This window comes from Pelobates fuscus, chromosome 4, assembly GCF_036172605.1.
Source record: "Pelobates fuscus isolate aPelFus1 chromosome 4, aPelFus1.pri, whole genome shotgun sequence".
Taxonomy (NCBI): Eukaryota; Metazoa; Chordata; class Amphibia; order Anura; family Pelobatidae; genus Pelobates; species Pelobates fuscus.
In genome coordinates, this window is record NC_086320.1 from 101,828,639 (window position 1) to 101,853,789 (window position 25,151).

General features: G+C 37.9%; 1 protein-coding gene across 1 annotated transcript in view; it reads right to left on the reverse strand.

Moving 5' to 3' along the window:
• The window catches only part of ASXL3 (ASXL transcriptional regulator 3), a 184,632-nt gene that overhangs the window by 60,995 nt on the left and 98,486 nt on the right, over window positions 1-25,151 (reverse strand). The window contains exons 4-6 of the mRNA XM_063451432.1: window positions 10,264-10,372; window positions 5,258-5,366; window positions 4,040-4,161 (exon numbers count right to left, since the gene is read on the reverse strand). Of these exons, the coding sequence (XP_063307502.1) occupies window positions 4,040-4,161; window positions 5,258-5,366; window positions 10,264-10,372 (340 nt within the window). The remainder of the gene's footprint in view (window positions 1-4,039; window positions 4,162-5,257; window positions 5,367-10,263; window positions 10,373-25,151) is intronic.

Sequence of the window (25,151 nt, forward strand, 5' to 3'; positions counted from 1 at the left end):
ATAAAAAACATATGTCAGTCCTCAGGACTGTGCGAGCCTTAAGACAAGACTCATAGATGGGACTTGGAAGAGAGAGACAATAGTTTAGAAATTACCCTGGCTTTGGAAACAACCAGAAGAAACTAAATCAATACCTTCTGGGATAACAGCTGCAAATGCAATAACTGTATAGGTTCAAAATGAGCATATTGTAGCACCTTGTAGCACCTTGTAGCACCCAGGTTGAGACTCCAAAGAGGAGTGGCAGGTCACAACAAAGACTTTATTCATATCAGGGTCTGAAAGTTTCAATGCAAAGCCAGCTTAGGGCATAAAAATGCCAAAAAGGCTGCAATCTGACCCTTCAAGGTACTTAAAGAATCAAAAACCAACAGAAGTCCAATGGTACTCCTGGGCAGAACGCCAAGCCAGGTATGTAAGCCATACATTGTGCTAAATGTGTATGGTAATCAATTTAACTAAAAAACTTATGGCAACCAAGACCATATTGTTACATATGTTTAAAGCTTCAACATATCAAACTTCTTCCTGTATCCAAGGAATAGAACTGTTGACTGTATAGGAGAGCCTAAAAAAGGAAGAAGTGTGCTAAAGCATTGTTTCGTCCACCTACAGTAGGAAGGCGTCATGCCTATTAAGCAAGATTCATTGTCCATTATAAAAATAATGTCAATCCCAGTGAATGCATGGAATGATTACCCAGTAGAGGTGCCATAATAGATATATGAGGTGAAATAGATATATTGGTTAAATCTGGGTTGTGTCTGCAAAACACCTTGAAATGGTACAGCAATTAAGGCAGGTTTCATTTTCGTGTTTGTTAACCAAACAGTTTAGAGATATGTAAATCAGGTATGTGGTTTTAAGTGATCTTTAATACAAGGACTTTATCAGATATGCTGTCAGAGACCGCAAAAACACTTGCAATGTATATTGCAATTTCAATTAAAGGTCATTCACTTAAAAGGACACTCCAGGCACCCAGACCACTGCAGTGGTCTGGGTGCCAACTCCCACTACTCTTAACCCTGCAAGTGTAATTATTGCAGTTTTTTTATAAACTGCAATAATTACCTTGCAGGGTTAACTCCACCTCCAGTGGCTGTCTACTAGATTATTATGTGCTGGAGCGTCGCTTGACGTGCTCACGCTGTGTGAGGACCTCCAGCGTCGCTCATTTCCTCATAGGAAAGCATTGAAAATCTTTTTCAATGCTTTCCTATGGGGAGACCTAATGCGCGGCATTGCCGCGCATGTGCATTAGGTGTCCTCGGCCGGTGGGCGGGATCAGTCTCGCCCACCGGCCGACGGAGTCAGTAGGAGGAGCGGCACGGAGGAGGAGGCAGCGACGACGTTTTCACCCCTTCAGCAACTAAGAGATTGGGGGGTGGGAGGGAGAAGGAACCTGTAGTGTCTGGAAAACGGATTGTTTTCCTGGCACTGGAGATTCCCTTTAAAGTGAAACTGAAATTCCAACATAGTCAAAAAATATAATGAGTCAAAGTAGGGACAACTTTGTCTCAGTATTTCTCCTACGCCTGCTTGTCAGTGGATGGAGCTACTGCCGTCAAGCCATGTCATTTACCCCAGCTGTCACCAGTGATGGCTGCAGGGACATTCGTTCTCTCTATGGAGGCCCCTGGCAGCTGAAGCAACATGAAGAGGACTGACAGGCAGAAGATGGCAGTGCCCGCGAGGGACAGGTATAGGTAAGTAAAATTCACGTTTGCCTGCCTCCCAGGCCACTGGAGCCCAGTGGCGATGTCACCGTCGGAGGTCTTTGTAATTTATATAAAGTATCCATTTTTGGGGCATTATGTATGACAAACTTATGTATACAACGTTTGACAAACTCATTGCCTGGATTCCCAGAGACAATCTGACCCGCTTAAAATGAGATCAGAAACACCTGTATTATTATTATTAGTATTATTATTATTGGCAATTATATAGCACCAACTTATTACACAGCCCTTTACAATATTACTAAGGGGACTTAAACAACAAATGAGATACACTATTACAAATTTTGACAGGAACAATAGGTTGATGAGGAACCTGCACAAACGAGCTTACAATCTAGTGGAGGTGGGAAATAAAAACACAATAGAATAGGCATAGGGATGAAGTGACAGTGTAGAAAAGTTGCAGAATTGGAAGGAGAGAGTAAAGTAGAAAATGGATCCACTAAATAAATTGAGAAAATAATGACTGCTACCATGGAAGTCGATAGACTATTCTGAAGAGGTGTGTTTTTAGAAACCTTGAAAATGGGGGAAGATTCTGCTGGAGGATGGCAGGTTCCATAAGAATTTAGCTGCCCGCCAGAAGTACCAGAAGTTCTGAAAACGTGAGTTAGCAGTACAGGTACGAGCAGCAGACAGTAGAATGTGGCCTAAAAAGGGTATTATAATTAGAAAAGCAATGGGCGTGAAGAGTTGGTTAGAGCTTAGTAGATAAGAGTAAATATTTTGAATTTAAGTCTATAGGTATGGAAATTCAATGTAACGATTGACAGAGAAACTACATGAGAGAAAAATAAACCTGGCAGCAGCATTTATTATGGACTGTAGGGAGAAAGTATGGTTTCTGGAGACACCACTTAGAACAGAATAGCAGTAATCAATGCTAGAAATTACAAGAGTAACTAGTAACTAGTCCTAAGTAGCATCTTGTGTTAGAAAGGGACAGACGTGTGCAATGGTTTTTAGGTAGAATTGGTAGGATTTGGCAACGGATTGTACATGAAGGGTAAAGGTGAGGTCAGAATCAGAGATAACACCAAGTCAGAAGGTTTGGAAGGATTGGCTCATATATGTACCATGAACTTGCAGGCAAAGCGACATAATGAGAAGCTCAGTTTTAGAAAGCAGGAGGACGACAAATGCATAGATCTACTTCATTGTGAATTTTCAATCATATTTTGGAACATTTTAAAAGAACACTATAGTGTTATGAATACCAAACTGTATGCATAACACAATAGGGTCCCTCTGCCCCTGCAACAATTAAAGGGTTAAACAACGATTTAAACACCTTATTCAAGCACTGAGGACTCTCTGCGCTGTCTCTGTCTCTGCTATCTCCGACATTATCGCGAGGGGGCTCCTAATGCTTCCTGTGGGAATTTTGAAGACGCTGGACGTCCTCATGCGTCAGGACGCCTAGCGTCGTTTCACAGAGTTTAACTACGCTGAACGTAAAACTACAGGAAGCACCTCTGTCTGCCTGATAGATGGCCACTAGAGGCTGCCTTAACACTGCAATGAAAACATTGCGTTTTCTCTGAAAGTGCAATTGTTTCAGCTGTAGGATTAAGTGGACGGGGACAGGGACAGTTTACTCAGACCAATGCAATGACAAGAAGTGGTCTGGGTGCCTATAATGCCTCGTTTCCACTGTGCGAATCTGTATTTCCATCTACCATTTTTTTTTTACCAAACTTCTGTTTGACAAGAACCCGAAAAGGATTTTAAATAATGTAAAACATTTCTGAAATTAAAATGGTTCTAATGGTATCCACAGGCTCCAATGCAAAGGGTCCTTAGTCTTTGGATATACCACAAGCCGAGACATTGACCCACACCCATCTATATGAACATAACAAATACAAATGTATCTAATCCTCTTTTTTGCCTACTGCTCAGAAGGAGAGTAATAGTACTCACGACAAAGGCTAATGTCAGTGATTCAGATGGAGCTTACCATTCACCATCACAGACATAATAAAATCAGCAACGCATTCACTTGTTTAAAAAGATGTTAGAAAGTTATTACCAAGGCTATCTAAATGCGTTGACTAAGTGAACCACCAACGTCAATTGCCCTGTGCTTGTATTTATATGTTCACAACCAACCTGTTTGGCAAATATGGCTTAACGAAGATCAAATGACTGAAAGATTACAAATGTTGACAATTTCATTTTCAACGTAATACTAATCAGGGTGTAATAAAGGAAAAAAAAAAAAAAAAACACAAAACAAAAAACCAAACAGACCCAATTTAACAAAATTCACAAGTGTTCCAAGTCAATCCTACCTGTTTAAGCGCCTTTTTGGTGTGTTGCTGAAAGGAAGACACTAGCTTGCTCTGCACCGTACTGTTTATAAGGCTTGAATCTCGGTTGGAAGACTCTTCTTCTGCGACTTGCTTCAGGCAAACTGCACACAGAATAGCAAATAGAAAAAGCATGTTACTCCTTATAGAATAACAATGGTTCAGGAATCCCCTCCCCCTCAAAAAATGTTGCACTAACGAACCAGCAAATTATGAATTCATTTTACTGAGCACAAACTGCATTCATTATCAGCACTTATTAATAATACTGTCTGATATTTTGAAAATAAATCAGTACGGTTTAATAGTGGGAAAATAAATATGCCTCATACCTAATAACCCTAAATAAATGATGGAAAAAACAAATAAAATCTGGATCACTCATTTGCTGAGCTGGCACACTGCATCAAATTCATGGCAACAGCAATGCCTTGCAGTTCAAAGGCAGAGCTGTGCTTGTACTGCATGATTCACTTCGATGATGTCGACATTAAAAGTCTGTCGTTATAGCAGGGGGGGGGAGGGGGGGGAAAGCAATCCACACTCCAAATCTTCAGTAAAAATATATATTCAGCCAACAACATCCAAGCAAGTGGCCCTGAAAACATTTCAGCACCATATTGCTATTGTTAAGTCTAGATACTACCGATGTATACATTGCTAAATTATGGCCTCGATTTAATATTTTTGAATAAGCTTTTCAAATAATAAATTATTTTCGGAGAATATTTGAAAATTATATCAACTATACAAATACACCAATATATTAACAATAAAAAAAAACATAAAATGTTAAAACATGTTTCTAAACAATACATCATTTTTAAAGATTATCCAAAAACATTAAATTATTTAAAAAGCTTGAAAAATATATTAAATCAAGGTCTATTTGAGATGGTGAATATGTAACATATTTTTCATGGTTAGATACAAGGTGAATAACCAAGTTATTGTTATTAACATATTTAAAGAGTTTCTTGACAGTTTCATGTTCCTTCACCCAGTAAACACCATTTCATAAAGAGGCAATGAGACACAAATACAGTATGAAGTGAGAGAGGTAGGAAACCCTCCTCTGTGTCTGGTTAAAATCTGGGAGTTGTTACTAAAGGGATTTATAAAAGATGTTAAAGATTTATGTAAAATGTTAATTTAGGAGACTGGAATATCCCTTTAAGATCATTAAACTCCTTCACCTACCTTCATTTTCCTCCCCGTTACTGCTTGCCTCGGCCATTTCTGTTCCATCTACTTCCGATTCACAGCCAATTTCCAACGTTCCGTCTGTGGTGCAAGAAGAATCTTCTTTCTGATGAAAGTCAAACACATTGCAATCACTTAATAATCTTAAAAAAGAATGCAACAATATAGGGCATTCATTTTAAACTTCTGATCATTATTTTGTTTGTAGTTACAAAGCCTTTAAGGCAGCAAACCAATCTGAATTACATGAATACAATAAATACTATATTGAGATTCAAAGTTACAAAACAGCATAAAGGCAAAAACAAATATCAAATGAGAGTGTGTGTGTAAAATAATATATATTTTTAATATTGTTATGGTGTTGCCAGTCAGGAAACGAACAGCATCAGAAAAATACATGAACATATTTGCATGGCAAAGTTATAGTCCAGGTGGCTTTATTAATGTTCTTAAAGGGACAGTATTGTCACCAGAAAACTATAGCTTAATGTAGTGGAGTCTATAACCTGTCCTTGCAGTCTTTTTAATGTAAATGCAGTTTACATTGGTGCCTAGAAACACACCTGGTGGCAGTTGCACAGACAGCTATGCTTCGAGTGTCAGTGCTGCACAGTGTGCAGCACAAACGTTCAGCATCTCCACGCTGAGCATGGAGGAGTTGAACGTTCCCCATCAAGATGCATGGATTCAATGCATCTCTATGAGGAGATGCTGATTGGCGCAGCCATGCTGGTGGAGCAAGGCAGAACCAGTTGCCGCAAGACCAGCATGGTGTGATAGAAAAGGTGCGTAAAAACACCTTTTTAGAACAATCTAAGGAGGGCAGGGGACCTAAACAGCCACACAGGCAGTATAGTGTCAGGAATACATTTGTTGGACTCACTAGCTTTTAGCAAAAATAAATAAAATGGGGGGCGGGGCCTGACCGCTGAACCGAGCGGACGCAAGCAGCAACAGCTCCGGAGCAAACAGACAAAAAAATCGCAAAATCTGCCAAAATCGATACCCAATCCGGGCCCTTACACGCTGCTACCGAGCCGGGGACATCGAGACCTACACGTCGACACCTCAAACGCGGATACCCTGCTCGGCACCAACATGCGGCCTACGCACGTGGGAGGCATGGGAGAGACGGCCGCTCTCCCACCGCTTCCATACCCGACTGACATGCTGCTGAGCCCACGTTCCCCCCCTAATGGACCGGCGGGGGTTATCCCGGTCCACATTCCACAGGGCCACAGGACCCTAACTGCCTCTGCGACTACCTGCATCCCTCACTCAGCTACCAGGATGGCGGCTGCAGACCAGGCTTCTAGGCCTACACCCACCCAACCTCCACTGGCGCCACAGGCAAGCGGGACCCCCCAAGAGGACCGCATAGCAGCAGCCTTCGACCATTTTTGGGCACAGCTGTGGGCCGCACTGGCTCGGACCCAGGCGACTACAACGGTCTCTCCATTACCCACCACCTCGCCTGCACGCAAACCGGCTCCCATACACACAACTATGCCACAGACCGGCGCGAAACAGCAGAGGAGAATGAGGGCTATGCCCAGACTCGAGGGCCGCAGACCACGCATTCAACACTGCCAGCCTGGGTCCCGACATACCATGAGACCCCCCACACACTGCCAACCGCTATCCAAGCCGAGGCAACGCACTCGGAGAGCCTACGCTCGGCCCGCGGCCAGCGGAGCTGGGAGGGTGACCCAACGCATCGGCCACCCAAGGAGCCGCACAGCCGCTACTGATACCCAGAAGGTCTTCACACCTGCATCAGGAGTACAAAGAATGTCACTAGCCTACAGATCTACGCTGGGAGCGAAGAGGCCGACTTGCCGCCAAGCCCAGACCCTCTCCACTCGAGGTACTCACAGAAGACTGGGGGACGGTGATAGAGCCCCACCGGCTCAATTGACCGATGACACCAAGGTTCCATGGGACTCTTTGGACAGCACATCGCTCCCGCCAACTATGGGAGTTGGCTGAATTTCGCTGCTGTAAGGCGAGTGGGCCTACTGCCACGCCACCACGTCTATAGATGATAGACTTACCACTGCATGCTGAACAAGGTGCACCGCACCTGCCTACTCGTGTGAACTTACTTAGGTTTTACGTTAATCCTTAAGCACTTGCTTTTCTTTTAAATTCTTCTATTTAACTTTGCTTGATTTCTTCAATACTAATCCACAGTACAAAGAGTACACATTCATATCGCCTACTTTGTCATTAGGATTGTACAGTATACATCTCACCCTATTATTTGTTTTGCACTAGTATTTTATATAGCTTATTGTGACTTGTCAGGCTAGTAAGACTTATTTACATTTCTTACATCCCGTGACTGCTATCACGCTGCCCGGCTATAACAAATACACGTGTTTTAGGGAGATGACTCAACGACGGTTAGCCTATTTTATTCTACAAACGTTAAATGTACATCACTTATCTGCTCAATTCCCTCTGGATGCATACATTTCTTCTGGCCACACACTAGCTAGCCTCACTGATGTATGTCAGCCAGTATGTGAAGTTTTGATATGCTTGTTGTACAAGAATATGTTATACTCTAATTTTGTTCTTTGAAAACAAAACAGTGCATGACTTCAGTTATCTTGCAATATACCAGGTTGATGTTTATGTAAAATGCAAACCAATGCTTTATTGACGATTGCGCACCAGGAAACCAAAGTATTTTCAGTTAAACTTAGATCTTAGACACACATGACGATGATAAAGCTTGACTCCAATAGAGCGCATGTAACCAATCTATGATATTACCTGTTTATGTATCACGCATGCAATGTTCAATTATTGTTCCTATATTCATTTTAAACATGTGCTGTCATTTAATGCCAAGATATTGTTTACATTGTGATATCTCTGGTATAACCATCTGACGTAACCTTATTATTTTACACATAAAATGAGGCTAGCACCATCTAGAGATAATATGCCTTGCATTGTATTACCCTCGAACTGTTTGACACTTTATTGTCTCCTTTTCTACATTCTGTACCCACATAACTCTATGCCTCAATAAAAAAGAGATTTACAAAAAAATAAATAAAATAAATAAATAAATAGAAGAATAATCACAACTCTCCATATGGCTGCCTGCCATGAAAATATATATAAGTATGCAGAGGTCACTAGGATCCCCTAATAAACAAAAAATAAGCAGTGATGCAGTGACTGTTCCCCATCTCTGAAGAAAGTGATGGGTTAAAATAGAAAGTAGGAGCTCTTTGGACTTCAATGAAAGAAGTGATGTGTGGTAGAAACAAGACAACATAAATACACAGAAAATGTAGGTGCCTATTCTCCAAATGCAAAGCTATGTTTTATAATAATGATCATTAGTAAAACAAAAAAACAAAAAATACAACAGGGGATAATTCTGACAATTTAATGGAAATACAATGAATCAAGTAGTCTTGAACATGGCATAACATAAAAAATCAAAAAGCATTTTGCAACAAAAATAACAGAGATACGGTACTTCATATGCTTGACCGTAATTTTATTGAATAATTAAGCTTGGTTTGTGTAACTTGATTTTTTTTGTGAATGTTGAATACGTTTTTTTATCAACTTGAAAAAAATCTGTTTAATAAAAAATATTTGAAAAGAAAATGTAGATGCCCTACAGGAAAGAGACCCTTTCCTGTGTGACAAGGAGGAGTATAACCACAGCATAGAAGAGGACTGTGCACAGGCTTGAGGTGAAGGGCAGGTACATTGGATTGGGCACAAACAAGAGCCTTTATCTCTGTGCCCCATCCAATGAACCTGCCCTTTAAGTCATGCCTGTGCAGAGTCCCCTCCTTGGCTGTGGTTTGTCCATTGCATGTTCCTACCATCATCTGTTTTCATAAGAAGGAGAACAACAACTAAAGCGATATAGTAGTGGGGGCATCTGTGTGGCTCCCCATTCCTCTTACCAAATGTGTTTTTGGAGAGAGTTATGAAATAATTATTAGAAAAATATAAATATTGAGGATCCAGTAAACTACCCATTAACCAGGTGGAAGCCTTGGGATCCCTCATTTCCCCACACTCTATGCCTGCTGGGGTGTGGAATATGTCAAGGAGTAGAACAGCTTCATGTGCCCACCCACTACACTCATTTGCAAAAGGGATACTCCGGTCCTTTGCATTAATATTGACAACACCAAACTTCAGTTCACCATCAGTGGGAAGGCCTGTTACACTGCCCTCATTTATTAAACATTTTTCTGTTGGTCAATACATATATGTGGATATCGGGGTTGTTTTTCCAAAGCCTTTAGGGAGGGGGGAAAAAATGACCTTTCTTAGGGAAGATAAAAAAGAAAATTCTTTTTTAAATATTTTTTGTTTTTGTTTTTGTTATATCACTGAAGGTTTATGATTTATAATTTCTCTAACTAGTTTATTTTCTGAAATTCCGTATAAACATTCACACAGTGGACCCACTAGCCTGGCACAAATGTTGATTTATGCATTTATAACATTAGATCACTAGGCAAATGTTGCCACTGATTGGCTGGGTTAAATTAACCATTTCAGCCCTGAGCACATGGATTTGCACATAAAAGCAAAATAGAGGTAAGTTTACGAAAATTGTAATTTTAAAGTAGCAAATGAATTGCATATTCAAAAAGGTTCATCTGGAATAAATTGAATGAGCTGTATGTTTTAAAAAAAAAAAATGAGGTTTGAGGAGGGAAGAATGTAGTTTCTTCATCTATGTAAAAACATAACTGCAGATCAATTTTTATTATGACCAGATAATTATTAATATAGGGCTTGCAATTATGCCTTTTCACAAATGAACATGGAAATCGGTGTTCTTCTAATGTAACTTAATATTCTTTGTAATTATGAACAGTGACAAGTTGGCAAAATATGAGATTCTCAATTCCATCTTCTTACCTCAAGCACAAACATATCAACATATAACAAGCATATACATAATCAAAAAGTAAAGGGGAAAAAAGGCATAGAATGCAACTTACTTTAAGAGCGTAGAGTCCTGACTTCCCAGGGATTTTGAAGAAGGTTCCATCACCCACACGTGTGTTAGTATGAAGCATTGCATTTAGACAAGCCAACGGAGAAGTGCCACTACAATGCAAGATAACAACAGGAAACAAAAATGCATGAAAATGGGTGTAAAACACGTGAGCTCAAGTACCACTTGCAATGCTGTCTCATCCTGTTTTGTTTTGTTTTTTTTTCTTTTTCTGCTCATTTTTTTTTTTCGGAAGTTCTCCCGAGCCTGAAAGCATCTACATTACAATACATGACTAGCATTGGCAAACCAAATCAAATGCATCTGCTACATGGGCTTCAGGGTAAAGAAAGAAAAGGTCTATACATTATAATTATACTTTTTAAGAAAGGGATCACCATCCCCCACACACACCCCATCCGAAAAAATAAAAACAAAAAAAAAATCAAGTTACTTTAGAAACCGTAGTACACAAATATTTAAGTAAATTCAGCAGGTAAATAACACAGGAAATATGTGGTTTTAAAAAGGCTGCAGACATTGTGACTGATTCACATGAATGATCAGAAGTAAATGAGCCAAGTTCAAGGGGAGTTGTGTCCCATAGGATGAAAGGAAATAGCAGAATGGTAAGAAAAGGCCCCGGAAGGACAGACTTAAGTTACAAGTGGTTATGTTTCTGCCTTGGGGGAGGTGAAATTCTTTATCAGGAGTCAAAATTAAGTTGCTGTCAGACACAAGTATTTGAAGCTGCAGGCAGAATCTTAACAAAGAGAATGTGCAAAAGTAGCTAGTTTTTCTAAAGAATGGATGGATAGAAAAAAAAAAGTTAAAGTTAACATTATACATGCAAGCAACAGAAAATCAGTGAAACAGACAATCCCATCAACAACTATTTTAATTGCACAGTGGTAACATCATCACATTAACCATTTGTATTAATATAATAATTAGTCATGAGAGAAACATGTAATAACCAAAATAGACAACACATGAGTGAATTCCCCTATGCATTGTAATTAATATTTCTTGAAAAATAAAAGATGAAAAATACATTTCATAACTGTTTATTGTACAGAGTTCTGGCACAAGTGATATGTGATATAATTTGGTTAAGTATATAAATACAGTAATGCAGATTCTTCTTTTGTAAAATTTCCTTCTGCAAATCTCTTATTTATTTAAATTTTGCTGTTCAGCAAACCTGTCAACAACTACTGTGCTGTCTTTCTAAAATGATAAGGCAAAGAAGTCAAAATAATATTTTTGGCACTTTTACGTAAATCCCAAAAATCCATGTTTTCTAGTAATAGGACCACCAAAATGATTTGTGTATATGTTCGTCATACCACTCCCCAGGATGTCTTTAACGCATTGTACTTAAAAACATTTAGAAAACGTAGAAATAGGGTTTTGAAGTTCATGTCTCATATTATAAATCAGGGTAATATTCTCCAGCGTGTTAGCACTATATAAATGGTAAAAGACTTTGTTTACTGCGCAACTTGATTAACACTCAAATTACACAGACTCTGCTAAAATATGAGATACTGGTCCAACATCTGTAAAGGGGATCAGCTTTACAAAAAAGTCTTATAGGCAAAGAAATGTATTTATTTTGTTTTGTTTTTTTTAAAAGCACCTTCTGATTTCCCTACAGGAAGTAATCCGGAGCTGAAAGGTTGGGTGAATATGGCAGCGGTAAGCTCTTTGCGCCAAAATAGACCTGCCATTTTGAAAATAAATAGCCACTAATTTCACTTGTTGTTCCTTCGTGGAATTACCCATGACGAATCTCCCTAAGACTCCCTTATAATATGTACCTGCACCAAAAAAAAAAAAAAAAAAAAAAAAAAATGGAACTACTAACATATAAGTTATTTACCTGTCTGAATTTTTCCCACCCTGTGTGTATGTGTATATATATATATATATATATATATATATATATATATATATATATATATATACATACACACATACACACACACACACTATGTGATGACTTTGTCTTCTCCATAAATAACCACTATACGCACAACTGTGTCACATAAAACATCACTCTTAATATCTGAGAGTACATTCTTTTATTGGCTATTAAAGCTTTCTACTGATATGTACTTCAAATAAACATTAGAATTGCCAAGAAATCCCAGTATGAGCTACTGGGGATGTTTTCAATAAGTTAATTTGGGGTTATAGTCAACATCATGAATGAAACATAATCTCCATAATTGTGGTTTAAAATTCCTTAAGGACCAAACTTCTGGAATAAAAAGCAAACCTGACATGTCACACATGTCAAGTGTCCTTAAGGGGTTAATGAACCAAAGTAGTATGTGGTCTTCTCTGACAGCCATAACAACTTAAACCCAACCTAAAGAATAGAAAGTGAAGGAAAGGAAAACAGATAAAGTAAAAAGTACAAATTAATTAAAGAAAACTGTGAGCATGTATAAGGGTAGGATAGGACATCTGGGTAAGTGGTGCAGACATTTGATCCTTTAACGATCCTGTCCACATGTTAACCTTCTTACTCGTGCAGGAACTATGACATGTGAACACGATCTACGTGAATTCCATCTGCAGAAACACAGCAAACCTGATGTCTACAGAGTTATAAATTAATGAGGGAGATGTATAGGTATGTTAAACTATCAGAGTTAAGTTAAAAGAGTGTTAATACATCTTAGAAGTCACCCAGTCTACTTCATCGCAATTTAGTGGTCTGGGTGCAGAGGCACTGTAGTTTTAACCATGCAATGTAAAACATTGCAGTTCTGAAGAGTAGAACTCAGTCAATTTAGCATTGAGGCTGATTAAAAAAAAAAATCATTTTATTCAATGCTTCCCCATGACAAGTATTTGGATGCTTACAATGCAAACTCATCAGTCTCCAATGCTCCTCTATAAGGAGTCATCATCAACTACAGCGCTGAAAAAGGTCACGGGGCGCAAGCAGCAGCACTGAGGAAATCTTGGCACTGCGTTTATTAATGTCACTTTATATGTAACCTTTTTATGTGCTTGCTCTCACCAGGTAATAACTGAAAATGTAAATTTACAATAATATGCAGATTACGGCAACTCCATTACAAAAATATAGAACAGGGAAGAAACTCATTTGAAATGTGAATGATTCCTCTACAGGGACAGTTGTTTACAGAGGTAATTATTTATTTATTTTTATCTGCCAAACGATGATGCCTGACAATCTTGCAAAGAGTAAAGCAATCAATCTAACATGCTTCCAAACGTTCCCATCAGGATGGTGGATGAAAATCTTGTTTTGCAGACTTGATCAATTGACAGAGTGGAATCAGAATTAGAAGTCACTCTGTCAAATTATGGGACAAGTAGTATAAAGTGTAAAAAGTGTAAAGTGAAATGCGCAAGGCTACTACATAGAGTACAAAACTCCCGTGATCTATATAATGTTTCAAAATCTTAGCAAATAAATTACATAATACAATTAAAAGAACAAAAGTGATGTAATTTTAATTGTTTTTCATTAACAGCATTTTGTCATTAAAGGGAAATTGTAGGTTACTAAATTCATATCTTTCTTAATACAATTTGTATTAGCACACTAGCACATATTTTTAATATCTTGTTTTTATCAACTCCTTTTTAACTGCTTAAGTGCCTATATTATCACAGCTGTAACATTTTTTTCTGCTGCTAAGCTCATCTGCCCTGTTTTGTCGGGCACTTTTTTCCTTCTTTGTGCTTGGTAGTGACCAATAAAAATGCTACTCATAGAGCAGCATTGTGGAACTGAAACAGAATATACTGCAACAACCCCAGTTCTAAAATAAAAAGCCAAAAACTTTAAATAGGACACTCATACTGGTAAATGGCATTCCTAGTTAAATGATAATCACCTTTAAAAACCCCAGCCTCAAAAAGTCTTCAAGGCACACAATTACCCATATTAAAATCATGGACGGGTTCCAGTTCCAGTACTCAATGTTACATAATTACATGGTGGAGGCACTGGATAGCAGCATAATTAAAGCACTTACCCCTGCTGTAGAAGCTTCTCAATGTTTAAATAAAGTGAAAATAAACATAAAATGCCCAATGCCCCAACGTGGGATACACAAACTTGTTTTGTTACCAGTGTAGTTGTGAATTGAAGTCCTGATAGGTTACCTTCAGTTCAGCCTTGACGACTATTCTATATATTTACACCCCAGATCTAGATCACCATGTTAATAGCCTGCTATAATCAAAGCAGTCAAATTCCCTAAAGTATTGAAGGAACACATGGAAATTCTAAAAAGGTCAATCCAGGGTATGAAGTGTAGAGAACCTTAAGGTTTCATGAGTATTTTGTTTGTTGGTATCGGTCCTGTTTCATTATCCTTCTAAATCAGATTTTCTTGTTTTATAACTCTGAGGACTATTGACAGTGAATATCGGTGAGTCAGGAGTAGCTTTACCACCATTGGTTAAATCATTGCATAATTTGTTTTTTCTCGTTGTCTATATAATTCATTTTACACTGGAGATTCCTTTTATAGTATGCTTTACCCAGAAGAAAATTTCAATTAAATTTTTCAATTCCAATTAAAACAGTCAAGGTGCTTTGTAGTCTTTTCTGAATAAAGTTACGCCAATTATAGAATACATAATAATAATGACAACACAAAAACAACATTGGGTAAGCTTTAAATTGTATTTCAGATAAAGTATTGTGACAAGCTATTTATTTTTTTGTTGACAATCTTTATTTAGTCAGTAATGTTTACATAGTTGCAGGACAAAAGATAGTGTTCTCAAAAGGTACATAGTAAGGCAGAAGAACAGCTCTTATGCTGAATGTACGTTTACAATCTCGTGCCTCCTCGTAGAGGGGACCACTTGCCTGCCATAAATAGTGGAAGTGCAACTGCATACCACGTGAAAGGTCTGAACGTGAAGCATACAAATCTCTCACTGCCTGTAAGGAGAGGGTAGGGGAAAAAAAAAAAAGGAGCCAAAATTTGGCAATAAGTAGTAACATAGAAGGGGGGTGGGGAGGGAGCATAGTAGAAGAGAGAAAGTATAATAATAATAATAATGAAAAAAAAAAAAAACAACAATTACCCACATACAGGTAGTTACAAGTTAATTTTCATTCTGATTTTCAATTATGCACTTTACTAAATAAAATTTTGGACAGTTCCCCTATCAGTCACACATTATAGGTAAAGTGATAGGGATATCCTTGTACTACCTCCAAATAATGAAATAAAGGAGTTGTTCCTCCTTTACTTGCACTCTACAAGAATCACCATAGCGTTTTTTTTTTTTCTTTTCGATGTTCCGTTTCTGTATTTACACACATTTTGTGAAACATAAAACTTTGAGACATTATTTCTGACTTTTACATACATCATTTTTATGTGAAATATTCAATTTTCTAGAACAGGATTTTCTAAATGGTGCATATACACCCCAGACCGAAACCCTCCAAAAATCCTAAAATCATTTCAATCTCTATAAAGCAAGAAATGGCAATGCTTAAATTTTACCCATCCACAGACATCCCAGGATCATACCAACTGAAATCTGCAATTGATACTTAGCCCAGGAGCCGATTTTATTCAGTGCTTGCCAGGTCATCATACAATCCATTTGGCTAAAATTCCTCAATTACTCCAATGCCTCACATCAGACTACATCATTTTGGGCTCTGTGTTTAGCGCCTCCGTGTTCCATAGGTGTATTTAAGTGTGCTAGTAGTATTGTGTGAAAGCCAATTTTCCACAACTGGATTCTTCAGCACCATACCTCCACAAGTTTAATGAAAAACTATTTTACTTTCTCTGCATGGACTAACTATAAACACAGACCCCCCCCCCCCCGTGATAACCTTCTATATTGCAAAATGGACGCTTCCTTTTGATCCTACCTAGGATGGTTTATTCTCTAGTTGAATACTCAAGCGTGCCTATCTTGTGTAACACAGTGTTACGTTATTAATGATTAACTATCCTAGTTACTCCACTGAAGTGTATCAATACGTACCTAGTAGGGATCGACCGATTATCGGTTTTACCTATATAATCGGCCGATATTTGGTATTTTCGGCAATATCGGTATCGGCCAATATAGACACCGATATTGCCGATAATACCTCCTAGGACCGCCAGGCTCATTACAAGCCCGGCAGTCCTGGGGGGCGGGCAGCAAGCGTTTACTCACCTCCCGCAGCTCCTCCAGCTCCCCAGTGTAACTCTCGCGAGACCCGCTGGCCGCGAGACTTACACTGGGGAGCTGGAGGAGCTGCTGGGAGGTGAGTAAACGCTTGCTGCCTGCCCCCCCACAGCTCAGCCAATGCCACTGGACCACCAGGGAATGCCACAGCCCCCCTCCCTGGCCAGGCAACAAACAGGGAGGGGGGAAAACAAAAATAAATAATAATGAAATATAAAAAAAAAAAAAAAATTTAATATAAAATGCCCCCTCACACACACACTCCATTATATACACATACACTACACAAACACACTGTGTATATAATGCAGTGTGTGTATATAATTCAGTGTGTTTGTATAGTGTGTGTATATATAATGCACACTACCCAAACACACACTGCATCCACAACACACACACTACCCAAACACACACTGCATCCACAACACACACACTACCCAAACACACACTGCATCCACAACACACACACTACACAAACACACACTGCATCCACAACACACACACTACACAAACACACACAGCTCCCCTGTCTAAACACACTGCATCCACTACACGTGGCATGTATATTTTGTGCATTTACCTTTAGTAATAGTTTTTATTTTCCAAAATGGTAAATGTACAGAATATCGGCAAATTATATCGGCTATCGGACTGAAAGTTCACAGAATATCGGTATCGGCTCGAAAAAATCAATATCGGTCGATCCCTAGTACCTAGCCTGTTTCTCTGCCATGATAATTATTGTGTTGCAAGGCAATCTGTACTCTTCAGCACAACAAAATTAAAGAATATATATAGATATATAAAAAAAAAACACTGGGAGATACTCAAACAGCGTGGAGGAGAGGCCACAATGGAGGTGGAGGTATGTTGGTGAGCTTAATGGAACTGTGGTAAGTCATAACACAAGCATTACTGTGATTTATTTTACAGAACTATTAAGCCAAGATCTTTAAGAGAACAAAAGCAAATTCAAATAGTCTTGTATCCCTAAAAGAACGTACAAAAAAGAACGTACAAAAAAGAACGTAAAAAAAAAAATTGTGATATGATATCAACACATTCTTGGGTCTTCTATTACTTTTGCTGTGTAAACGAGATGGATTATGAGTCCTGTAGGTATTGATATTTCAAGTTTAGAGCAATTTTTCCTGTGGGGTTATGGCTTCAAAATCATTTCTCTCGAGGGTGGGATTGCAGGAAATCTTTAAAGCGGCTAATTGCCCACTAGAAATGTTCTGTTTTAAGCTTACTGGCCGTGCAGTTAAATTAATTATAGATCAGAATTAAGCTAACATAATATGAGCCTCTGCTGTCATGAATTGAATGCTTTTTTTTTTTTTTTTTCAAACCTTGACAGAGGGAAAAATCAGGATTTTATTAAAATCACTAATGTGAATGTTATCTCTTACCCTCATGACTTAAAATCTACAGTAATGGTGGCTTGATCACTTGGAAAATAATATATATATATATATTTTTAATGTTTTCATCTGTCTTGCCCCAAACAACGTACGCTCACTAGACTGAGCATAACATTTTCTCTCTACATTGTGCTAGCAGTTTAGGAAATTAGGAGAAAAGCTTATTTAAATATACGCTTTTCTCCCAGGTGTCATTCAATGCCTCAGCCTGCCAAAGCATTAACTAAAAAGGAAGAGCAGAAAGAAATCTTCCAAAGGAGGCCCCTCTGCCCTCCTAAAGCATAGCAACCACAGTGCATGTGCTGTGGCTGCTATAGAAACTCCATAGTCGGCACTTCTAGAGCCAGCTAGAGAGTATAGGAATGGATTTGCGGAACCAACAGTGCCCCCGCCATACAAATCTCTAAGCGAGCCTCTAAGCTGTCCCAATCACATCTGGCATCTTGGTTCTACTGGCAGTGGTGCTATCGGCACATGGCATTTCTTGAGGCTCCCCATAAGACCGAGTGGAAATAGTGGCTTGAGTTATATCCTGATCTGCGAAAGGCATACAGCCACAAGGTGCCTGTCCACATTAAGGGAACTAGAATTCCAAATTGAGATGCAACCGGAAACGGGACAGAAAATGTCCAAGACAGTGGTGCAAGTGGGTGTGAATTATTCAGGGTGCCTAAAGAGATAGGTGAAGATCTATATCTCTGACATCCTTAGTAGGAGTGTATGTGACAAAAGGGAAGGGCAGAATACCAGCCAGGGGGGTGTTGTTGAGATAGCTGATCAAGCCCAAAAGACACATGGGTTACTTATTCCTGATATCCAAGAGCAGACCTTCTGGTCCCAGGTCTATTGGAGAGAGTTATAGGTTTTGTACAAGTGTATAAAGTTCAAAAATATTTTGAGCATTTTGCTTTCATATAATTTGTAAAAGGTCCAGTAATAATTTAATAAGAAAATGTAGGATTTAGTTATATTTTATGTCACTTCACATAACCCATGCCTATAGTTAAATAGGGTACAAAAGGTCTCCATGACCGTACAGCAAAAGATGCAGTCAATGCTGATTAAAATTTATGCTTTATCATAGAAAAAAATATATGGAGAAACCAGCAAGAATTAGTATGCAGCAAGTACTATAGAAAGTATTTTCATTTTCCACATATTACAAAGGTCAGTAGTGAAAAACTGTTCAACATTATGGTACTAGTAACCGTTAATCGAATGGCGACGGGGGCAGTAAGCAAATGAATTGATTAAGCAAAGACTAGACTATTCAAATGGCTTTCCAGAAAATAATCAAATGGAACGTGATTACGGTGTACAAGCACATGGAGATACATATTTGTTTCTAGAGCCACAGTTGACTCGAGACTCGAGGTTACCCATTCATCAAAGGAAAGACCTTTCACTATAAGTGAAGTGTAGCTGAAGGCCTCATTACAACTGGGATTGCTTGTTTAAACTATTATAGTAGATAACTTGTGGAAAGAAATGTCTAGCTTTTTAAATCCAAAGAAAGAAATGCTGTTATCTGTGCAATGTATTAAATTATATTGTTCTGTTGTAATCACATTTAATATGTTGGTAAATAAGTATACAGATGTTTATTTCCGCTGCAAACCTTAGACATTTTTTTTTATCAATATGAATATAAATTATGTAATTTGTTTTCTAAATGGAAAATTCTTGATGCTATTGTTTAAAATAAAAAATAAATTGCTTTCTCTAGCAGCAAAATTGCAAATACTTTAGTTGGATAACTATACATTACCTTTCATTTTATTATCGTCAAGTTCTGTACTGCAAGAATACATCATAGTTTATCATTTATGGTTTTAGTGCTGTGTCATACACTCACATCAACCACGCAGAGGGGATTTGGTTTAGAAAGATAGACTCTGCCACTTGAAGAACACTTAAAAAAAGTGTTCATATAGACACTCTTTACATTACTGCTTATATTAAGGGGGACCTGTCACTTTTAATGATATTTTATTAAATCTTAGGTACACTAAAGTGTCAGGACCAGTTAAAAAAAATGTGATTTACTCACCTTTTTCAAAGTCTCCTGGGTCTGGTCACAGCTTTCTTTCTTTTCTTTTTCTTTTGCAAATTCAACTGATTGTATTTGGCTGAATTACGGTATACTGCATTCAGCTGTTAAAATTCTGTTGTGGTTCACCGTATTCTCAGCCAAATGGATCACTTCGCTTTGCAAAAAGATCTCATTTGTATATAGATATTCATTTGAAAATAGCTCAGCCAATATGCAGCCAAACTAACTACATTTCCCTGCTACAAGACAAACATTATATCGGTAATTAGAAAGAGGAGGCTGGGGGCTATTTAGCAGTGAGGTAGATTTATACAATTAAAGGGGAACTATTGCATTTCTGGAAATAAGACCACAGAATAGTACTGAAAATCATCTATAATTTGTGTTCATGCTCTGATTTAATTAAAGGAATTTGCAAATTACACAATCCAGCTCTTGTTATTGTTGCTGCTAATGACACTTCTGAAGATGGGTTTACACTGACAGAAAAGTTCACTGTATCTGTATGCGTAGCGTTTCCTACTGAAAAGTGATGAAGGTGTTTAGATTAATCCATTAATAAAATATCCACCAAGTGTAATTTGTTGCTCCAGATAAACACATGAAAAATCATCTGACACCATGACCAAATTCTTTAAAGAAAATATTCTCCTCTCCAGAAGTAGCAGGGTTTTTCAACGCGCAACATACCGTAACCTCTATTACTTATATTTAATGCTATTGTTCAACAATACAAATCTGTTCATTGTTTTACCTGTCTGTGAAAGATATCCAGTTTCATAATTGAATTATTTAATTCTCAAATAATGTGGAATACAATGAATAGCCCACCTTTGAGTGAAGCTGATTCACTTTATTCAGTTGGAGATCACAAATGGATACAAATGAAGGACCACTTTTGCCGATATCTCATTGTAACCTCACTGTGTGTAGTAGCTCTGAATTGACAGGGAAAGCAGAAACAATCTAACAACCATTACTTATTGTAAAATTAACTAACTTGCGTTAATCAGCTAAAAAACATTCATAATATTTCAATTCAATGCTGAATACTTGAACTGTTAAAAGTAAGATAGAGGAAGAGAATTTTTTTTAACTGAATTTTGGAAAGTGAAGTAAGCCATGATGTCATAATTTATAAACTCCTTTAGCAATAAGGAACATATGGAACATACCAATGGCCAATGCTGCAAAACTTCATTCCTCTTAGCCCGATCCTCATCTGAAGTCTATTGAGTTAGTAGAACAGAGCTAACAGTCAAACTTATTTATTGCATGTGCAGATACACTGCATTCCTTGATTTTCCGACTTCTTGAACATGTATTTTATACGCTAGTGGCAATCCTAGATAACATGGCTTAGTAATGACAAGGAACGCCAGGATACATCGTGACTTTAGATGTTGCGTGATGTGCTGTACCCTGGCGCCTGTTTAATATTCTCTTTATATTATTGTTATATCATTTTCCTATTACATGTTACCTTTCTCTTGGCAGCCATTACTCTGGCTGCTTATGATAAGCACATTTGATCCATATGGACACTCAGTGAGTACCTTACCTTAATTGTTTTATTAATTCAATTAATGTTGATTGTTTTATTGTGCACATCACTTATATGGACTATAAATTGTTCACTATGGTCTGTGTGTGTGTTAGCTTGAGAAAGACCCATTTGGGTTGAAATGCTGCTAGATACTTTCTTAGAGCATTGGAGTGCCTAGACTTTCTTTCTTTCTACTTGAAATCTACTGTTTTGCATTTGTGCTAGCCCCTGGCCTGGTAGCACCAGTTTTTGCACATTTGAATGAGTGTATAGTGCCTTTGATATTTTTGTTAGGATACATTTAGAGAACTATACTAGTGTTTAAAAGTTTGGGGTCAAGATGGCCAGAAACAAAGAACTTTAGTCTGAAACTAATCAGTCCATTCTTGGTCTGAGAAATGAAGGCTGTTCCATGTGAGATATTGGCAAGAAACTGAAGATCACATGCAATGCTGTGTATTACTCCCTTAACAGAATAGCGCAAACTGGATAGAAAGATGAGTGGGAGGCCCATGTGAACAATTGAGCAAGAGGACAAATACATTTGAGGGTTTTGTTTGAGAAACAGACACCTCACAGGTCTTCAACTGGTAGCTTAGTACCCGCAAAACACCAATGTCGACAGTGAAACGGCGAGGATGAAAGCAAAGTATAAAGGGCACTTAAAATTCATTATTTCTAACTTGTTAATGATTATATTTCCTATTCAAACTCACTGCATGTATGTTTTCACTGAGAAGAAATTTTTTTAAAAAAAAATCTGGTTACCCCCAAAATTCTGAGCGCCAGTATGTATATTACACAACTAGTATTTTCCAAAAATCCCAGGAATTCTAGGCAATGATGTGCAAGGAGACAGGCACAGGTGGCATCCATGCATCAAAACCTAAGCAACGAGCATAGTTGTTATGCTTTGAGTGTCTCTTGTTAAGGGGACATTGAGCATCCAGAAAAATATGATTGTGTTGCTGTCACGTTCCCAAGGTGGGGGATGCCTAGATACTGTTAAAAGAGGGAAGGCTATGAGTATTTTCCACCTTAAATTTGAGAATGTACCCAGAAAAAAAAAATACCATTTACTCATTACTAAATAAAATAAAATACTCATTTAAAATAAATGATGAACAAAATGCATTTTGTTAATTTAGTGATAACCAGGTGTATACAGAGAAAACCATGAGTGGGATTAATGAACTAACCAAAAGGCCAGGGTGGGCAGCAAACAAAGAAAAGTCACAAACAAGTTAAGGAAACACACACGAGAAGAGTAAAATAAGAAAGATAACAATAACCTTCCAATAAACACTACTAAAGGCAGAATGACAAAATAGTGATTAATAATTGTAAAGACAAGTACTGACAGGTGACACTTAAGTATATAAAGATTGTGTACCTTTAATAAAAATTACACACATATACAAACAAGGAAAATGCTACTTGATTCTTCGCCAACATAAAAATACAACCAAAAACCAGGATCTTCTCTAAACGTCATTAGGCTCAAAATTAAACTTATGGCTCCATTGTCTCAATAGTATTTGGAATACATACAAACAGCTGATTTACAGCTATACACTAACGACAAATCAAACTGAATAAACAGAAACATTTCATTGCCACTCATGCCTCTTAGTGGTTTTGACAACCAAAAAGACATGTGGCATTTACTTGTTAAGGTAAACCGCAGAAGGTGTTGTTATCCTGTAAACATGATTTCACAGTAGGCAATGAGGAAAGGGGAAGAAAATCTGTCTTGAACTAGAAGAACAATTTCATTTTGTTAAGCATTTCATTTACACTCTTCATTTCCAATATGATGAAATGTCATCAGAATAGAATCCTAGGAGCGGAGAGTAATCACATTACACTTACAAAGCGCAAACACATCAGGGACTGTGATACAAATTAATGTACCAATGGATGAATTTGACCCATTTGAGTGGAAAGGAGTGAAACAAACAGCGTTTACATTTTCCAGCACCTAAAGTGTTAAACAGTTTCCAATAAATATAAAGTGCATATATTATTAATATATAACATACCAATGTAAACTGAAATATTTAAATAGTATTCATTTAATATCCGTGGCAACAAAGCACATTTGTTTTAAAAGCTTAATGTTCAGAAGGAAAATAATAAACACATCAATAATAATATCTTTGTTATAATGTTGTTGCTTGTGTGTCCCTACCCTGGCTAAGGAACCCAAATACACAAGAAGTATAGTTATAGAATCTCCTGTACATCACATCTCTAAATATTGCACTCAGACTAGGGATAGTAGGGGCATTAAGCATTGGTGATGTGAGTGCATAGTTAGTAGTGAATTCAAGAAACAAACATGTTTGTAAAACTGAATAATGGGCACAGTCTAGCTTAGAGGGACACTCTAATAAAGCTTAATTAATTGGTTTTGGTTTGTAGATTGCAGTTCTAACTACACCTCCCCTTGATGTGACTGAAATGTTTCCTACTCACTTCCTAAAACTATATTTATTTTTTTAAAGGACCACTAGAGTCACCCAGACCACTTCATCTCAATTAAGTGGTATGTGTGCAGCGGCCTTTTAGTTTTACCATGTGATGTAAAACATTGCAGTTTCTAAGAAACTCTAGTGTCCGTTTTCCTGATAGCCACTAGAGGTGTTTCCCCTGTGAGGAACTAGTCAAACTTGTTTTTTAATCAAATGCTACGCCTAAAGATTTGCTTGACGCAGTGCTGTAAATAGCCATGCATGCTCACTAGCCTCCCAATACTTCTCTATGGTTCATGAATCTTGATGATTCCACCAGGGTAGGCGGACCAACCACAGAGAGATCAGCATGACGAGGGAGTAAAGGTAAGTTAACTCACCTTTTAAATCCTCATTGGGGAGAAGGGAGACAACACCTAAATAGGTAGGGAAACACTATAGTGTTTGGAATACTTGTTTGTATTCCAAATGCTATTATGTTTCTTTAACATCCTTTATTGCACAGTGTGTTTATTTAACTATTTCTTATCTTCTGCTCTGTTAGTTGCTTGCTAGACCATACATCAGCTTCCTTTGTGTGATAAAAGTTAAATTACCAAAGCAGGAGATAACTTCTAAGAGTAAACACACTGTACAGTAATAAAACAGTAATTTTACTTACCGTAAATTCCTTTTTTCTTAGTATAGTGGCAGTACTTACAAGTGGGATGTTCCTTATGGTTCTGGACAAGAAGCTCCCCCTTCTTAAAATTTAATTGCTGTGCTCCGCCTGCTGCCTCCATATAATCTGCAAGCCAGAGTCTCATACCAGTAATACAAAAGAACCAAACGGAGACTGAATAATGCAAAGTAATTTAATCTATATGAAAGAGGAGGGAAAGCCAGTACTGCCACTATACTAAGAAAAAAGGAATTTACGGTAAGTAAAATTACTGTTTTTCCCTTCGTATAGTGGCAGTACTTACAAGTGGGATATAGCAAGATCCCTGCACAAAACAAAGGGTGGGAACTCAGCAGGCTACAGCTTACAGCACCTTACGCCCAAAAGCAGCTTCAGATGATGAGAATACGTCCAGCCTATAATGCTTGATAAAGGTATGTAAGGAAGATCAAGTAGCAGCTTTGCAGATGTCTTCAGGTGAGGTGGCTGCTTTTCCAGCCCAGGAGGTCGCCATAGCCCTAGTGGAATGA